At 44.3% G+C, this 5,259-nt stretch overlaps 2 protein-coding genes across 3 annotated transcripts in view; both read left to right on the top strand.

Annotated features, from left to right (window-relative positions):
• Positions 1-1,047, top strand: part of LOC118340295 (protein SOGA3-like) — a 5,509-nt gene extending 4,462 nt beyond the window's left edge. The window contains exons 7-8 of the mRNA XM_035678184.1: positions 1-624; positions 775-1,047. The exon at positions 1-624 is cut by the window's left edge and continues 24 nt beyond it. Coding sequence (XP_035534077.1) covers positions 1-624; positions 775-885 — 735 coding nt within the window. The 3' untranslated portion in view covers positions 886-1,047. The remainder of the gene's footprint in view (positions 625-774) is intronic.
• Positions 1,048-2,900: 1,853 nt separating this feature from the next.
• Positions 2,901-5,259, top strand: part of LOC118340294 — a 5,534-nt gene continuing 3,175 nt past the window's right edge. Inside the window, exons 1-2 of one of the 2 annotated variants that reach the window (XM_035678183.1) lie at positions 2,901-3,112; positions 4,410-4,682. In XM_035678183.1, the coding sequence (XP_035534076.1) occupies positions 4,539-4,682 (144 nt within the window). In that variant the 5' untranslated portion in view covers positions 2,901-3,112; positions 4,410-4,538. The other variant, XM_035678182.1, reaches the window with a different exon arrangement.

Genomic DNA, 5,259 nt, shown 5'->3' with positions numbered 1-5,259 from the left:
AACATGCAGCGCTATGACCTGGCCTCCCACCTCTCCCTGCGGCCGAGCCCACGGGACAGCGATGCGGAGAGCGATGCCGGCGGCGCCACAAGCGGTCGCCGTGAGAGTGACGAGGACTCCACCTCATCTCGCCTCCTACCACCGCACCGCAAACGCGAGGGCCCTGTGGGTGGGGAAAGCGACTCAGATGAGGTCAGAAACAATAACGGAAGCAGCCGCTGCATGACACCCACACGGGGGGGCCCCTACACCCCGACAGGGCCCGAGGGCGCCGCCTCCTCTGCCTTGGCCCGCTTCCTGCCTGGTGGCCGGTGCAGCCTGCGTGACAGGCAGCAAATGATTGACATCCGCGTGGAAGCGGAGAGGCTCGTTCGGACCATCGACCGGCTCATCGCTGACACGGCCACTGTCATTTCAGAGGCGAGGGTCTACGTTTCAAACGGCGACCTGATGTTTGGGAGAGGAGAGGAGGGCGGAGAGGATGATGGGAGCAGGATCAGGGAACATGAGCTGCTATATCGCATTAACGCTCAGATGAAGGCTTTCCGCAAAGAACTGCAGGCCTTCATAGACAGACTGGAAGTGCCGAGGCTCGAGGACAGGGATACGGAGGAGCCGCTGTCGGTGAGACAAAGATTAAAAATGAGCCTGATGGTGGCATTTAAAAAAGTCTTCAAAAGTTTAATGGAGTTTTTCTTCTTCCTTTTCCTCACTTAATCCAACCTCTTTATTCTCATCCGTTATGGTTTGTCACTCTACTCCTCCTCCGCCCAGATGTTCCAGCCTATCATTTTGCTCATCCTCATACTTGTGTTATTCTCATCCCTCTCCTACGCCACCATCTTTAAACTAGTCTTTCTTTTTACTCTTTTCTTTGTCCTGTGATGTACGCCTCCCTTAATTCACATCATCCCTTGTTTGTTTTTTGCTCTTTTTGTTTTTTCTTCTTCCCCCGCATCCTTTGTTGCCAAGGTAACCAATAGCACAGTAAAAGCTCAGCACTTTCCAAGGCTGCTGTCACGTTCAAGAAAGTGTGGCTAGATTCAACACTGGAGTCGACATTATCCATAATAACACATCACCGTCCACATCAGTCCCTCAAGAAGGTGAGTTACTTTAAGTAAGAAAAAACGCATTAGCTGATATTATCCCAGTTCTCACTCGTCATTACTCTGCGTCCCTTCGACCAGAAAAATATGAAGGACCACACCCAAGCAGTCAGGGTTCTGTAATGAGTATTTGGGTTTATTACCTTTAAACTAATTTTAGTAGTTTCAGGAGGTATGTCTGTTTGAACCAACAATAGATTTTATTATAGAAGTTCATTCTCCACCATGTGACAAAATAAGTTAAGCTCTCTGGTCCCTAAAGCACTTATAGGACCTCTATGTTTGCCTCAGACGATAGTTATCTGTATTAAAGGAATATTTTGACATTTTGGAAAAGAACAGTTACTCACTTTGCCACTGAGAGTTAATCTAGATGACAAGATTGATTACGCTGTTATGTCTGTGTTCCTAATGTGAAGCTAGAGCCAGCTACTGATACTGGAAGCAGACTTTTTAATCGTTTTTACAAACCAACAAGATAAAACATGTAAATGATTTAACTTTAGAGGTGCTGTTAGGGGCATATTTCACCTTTGGACAGAGCCAGGCTGCCTGCCTTTCTCCCTACTCCATCACTCTTGATGCTAAGCTACCCAACCTAGCTATGGTATTAATATACCTCGCAGAGTGGTATGAATCTTCTCACTTAAGTAATCGCAAGAAAGTGAATGAAGTTATTATGTCAAACTAATTCTTTAAGCAGGAAAGTGGCTGTAGTCCAACTCCTATTGCTGTTAAAGACCATGAGATGGGTCTGAAAGTCCTAAAAGCTTATATTGATGATATGGTTACACATTAATAGATAGATATACTTGAGATAGGAATAGCTTTCAGAAATGGCGATCATATAGGGTTTATTACTTCTTACATTAAGCTTTAAGGTCACAGGACTGTAAGGGAGGAAACCTAACACCTTTCCATGCTGCTTTATGTCCTGGTTTAACCTTGTAACTAAATATATTTTCTCTTGTAACAGGTTATGACAGCAGTCACCTCGTCTTTGTTTTTCAGAACGTCACTCGCTGTAGGCTACCACCCTGCTGTTGTTGCTCTCAAGGTAAAGTAAGGATGAAGTTTGTTTTTGACCTTAACTCCTGACGGATTTGTAATTTATTAGGGAACACAACAGGTGGAGGAATAATGATGATCCCGGTGCTTCAAACTGGAAGGAATTCTGATGATCATGTCGAGTGCCAAATGTCAGATCCTGTCCGACACCCCCCCCCCCCTCCCGCTCAAAATTCCCAACAGGACCCCTGATTAGTGGCAGGCATTTGGGCATTAGTAATTGATGGTGTGGCAGATGAACAGTAGCAACTGTCTTCAGACGTCACTGCAGCAGGATGAGTGAAGAACACAGTGTTGCACAATTTGAAACATAAACAGTATCTGAAGCCTCTGCTATGTGTATTATATGGCATTTTACAAAATATGACAACATATTAAACACTAAAAATGCTGAAACCGTGTGAAGTTTGATGACATCCAAAGTCTCTGTAGAATAAAATATGGCTTTTTCTTTTATACCAAACATGCCAGGCATCCACCTTGCAGTTTCCTTTCCGTGACTATCTTCAATAAAGATATTATTGACCGTGACACATTATTACTCACTGTGTCACCCACGCCCATTTGGCATCCCTTGGAAAAAATGATTTGCAGTGGGGCATGGTCACAAGACAAAATCTGCCCATGCCTCCTAAAGCAGAGTAGCAACAGAGAAGCCTATTGGCTGGAGAGATTGCAGCAGCTGAAATAGCTATGTAAACACTTTCCCTCTCTCCGTGAGCCCCGGTAATAATAGCCAGGATGCCGGTGACGACAGTTGTCCCATCGAGACTTCAAATGCTGGAATAAATTTGACATTATGATATTTGATCCCGGCTCCAATGGCGCGCCCACGTAAACACTGGGGAGCGGTATAAAGGCAGGGGACCCCGGCTGGAACAGGAGTTGTTTACCCTTTAGCTCGGCGCTCCCGGACTTAACCCCGACACCGAGGCGTGAGTAGAAGCAGGGGGTCCTTTAAATCCAGTCCGCGGGGGTTTTACGTAACACAGAGGAGGGAAAAAACGAGGGGGACGCACCCGAGAGAGGGGACTTGACAGTTTGGTGACGAGGGCGGTGGATGTGTTGGAGAGGCCAGTGCGCACAGCGCGCAGGGACTAGAGCAGGTTGAGGATTTTTTACTGGAGGGCAGTGAAAACTTGTTGGTGGAGCAAGGTAAGGACAGTTGTTTATTATTAAGGCGTCAATGGCAGCTGTAATTACCTTTTAGTGCCATATGGGATGATATAATTTATATAGGAGTGCGGTTTATTTGAAAAAGGGTACTGAGGTTACTTCTGTTTGGCGCTATACAAATACAATTGAATTAAAATATGATTCACTTTAGACAGCATGAATGGCAAAACCTGAAGTTGCCAAATCCTGTTATGGTGATTTTTTTTTTTTAAATTACAATATTTCTAATTTTATTATAATTTATAATATTTATTTTACTTTGAGCAGATTGTATGGTGTCACTTTTTACACTTTCTTTGTCTCTGACATACATTCACTCCTCTGTCCCTCTCCCACACTCACAGGCCATGCAGCCAGTTTACTATGCATAGTTACAGGATTATTAATATCTCTACTCTTACATCACAGGTGGGAGGGAAGTGGCTGGTACATTCGGGCACTTTCGACCAGAATACTTGTCATATTCAATGATGGCAACAACAACAAACCCTCGTTGATTTAGGTTCACTTGATAGGAGCTGCAACAATATTCAGGCGATTACTTCCATTGGGGACACAACTTCTTTATGCCATTGATGAATGTTACCCAGGCCATATTTACATTTGAGTGTTTCTTCCCACGTTGTGAGGCATACAGAGGCAGGCTGGAGGTCAAAGTGACCGAAGAGTCTAAATACTCGCAGTGCTGCCCATGCATCACTCTTGTCTACACGTGGCGCATAGGTAGTCTTACATAGCTGTGAATTTTGGCCAAGAATGTGCAAAGAGACCTTTGACCTTTGAGGGGGCAGAAAGTGTCCCGTGTAATGAATAATTCGAGCAATAGAGACTAAAAGTAACTACTAAGTAGTAAAAAAAACAACTAAAAGGGATAAAAAGGTTTCACTTTCTGCAATTTGACCTCAGGCAGGTGTCATTGCAACTAGTGCTGGTCTGGAACAGGTTGATCAGCATTGTAAAAAAAAATAAAAGTGTCAGGTATGTTTACTTGAGATTTTAAAACCACACAGCTGGAGTATGCCAACCCTTTTTTCCTCTTTGTCTTTATTTTTATAGTGTTTCCAGGCCATCGATCCTTCCATCCCTCACTGGCAACCCCACAGTGATCTCTGAAAGGAAAGTGAAACAGGAGAAAGGGGAAATTGCCATTTAAAAGGGGCCTCTGGGTATTGAGCCGTCTACGTCATGGCAGCCATCGATCTGGAGCGTGGGCTGGAACACGGTGGCCGGGGCTGGGGGAAAGAGAGGCCAGAGCTGGTGGACAACTTTGACTCAGAGATGCAGGAGTGGGAGGACCAGCTGCAGGACATACAGAAAAAAATTGAGGAGGTAAGATTTCGTATAATAGAAACTGGATAAAGTAAATTTCCAAAGATATGATCTCAAGCTGCCATTTGTCTCTGAAATCTCTGGAAACACACTTGATGATGACACATTTAATACAGTGAGAACTTAGGGAGAACTTTTCACCTTTCTTCTCTCATTGATCCGTACAGTATTACACCTACTGATGTAGCAATATAGACATTAAATAAAGCAGCTCATGTTCATGGTTAATTCTGTTCTCCATCGAGTTATTTAGGTTGTTACAAAAAATATCTAAATGTGGTTGCAACAGACTCAAACATGTGAGACTGTGCGTGAACATGTTAATGGTTTTGTTTCCAGGTTATGAAGTGCTTCCGTAATCCCTAGAGTGTGTGTTAATTGATGTAATGTGTGTGTGTGTGTGTGTGTCGCACGTGTGTGTCCTTGCGCACCATAATAAACTGTTGGCAGCGCACTGACTGACTCAACCTTATGGCCTTGTTGGAGCAATGATACAGACAAATGTTAACATGCTAATTAAACTGTGATGTACTGACAGACGTGCTGAACACTCTCTCTCTCCCTCTTTCTCTCGCTC

This window comes from Morone saxatilis, unplaced genomic scaffold, assembly GCF_004916995.1.
Source record: "Morone saxatilis isolate NCDOM2014 unplaced genomic scaffold, NCSU_SB_2.0 Contig7, whole genome shotgun sequence".
Classification (NCBI taxonomy): Eukaryota; Metazoa; Chordata; class Actinopteri; family Moronidae; genus Morone; species Morone saxatilis.
This window is presented reverse-complemented; position numbering and strand designations above follow the sequence as displayed.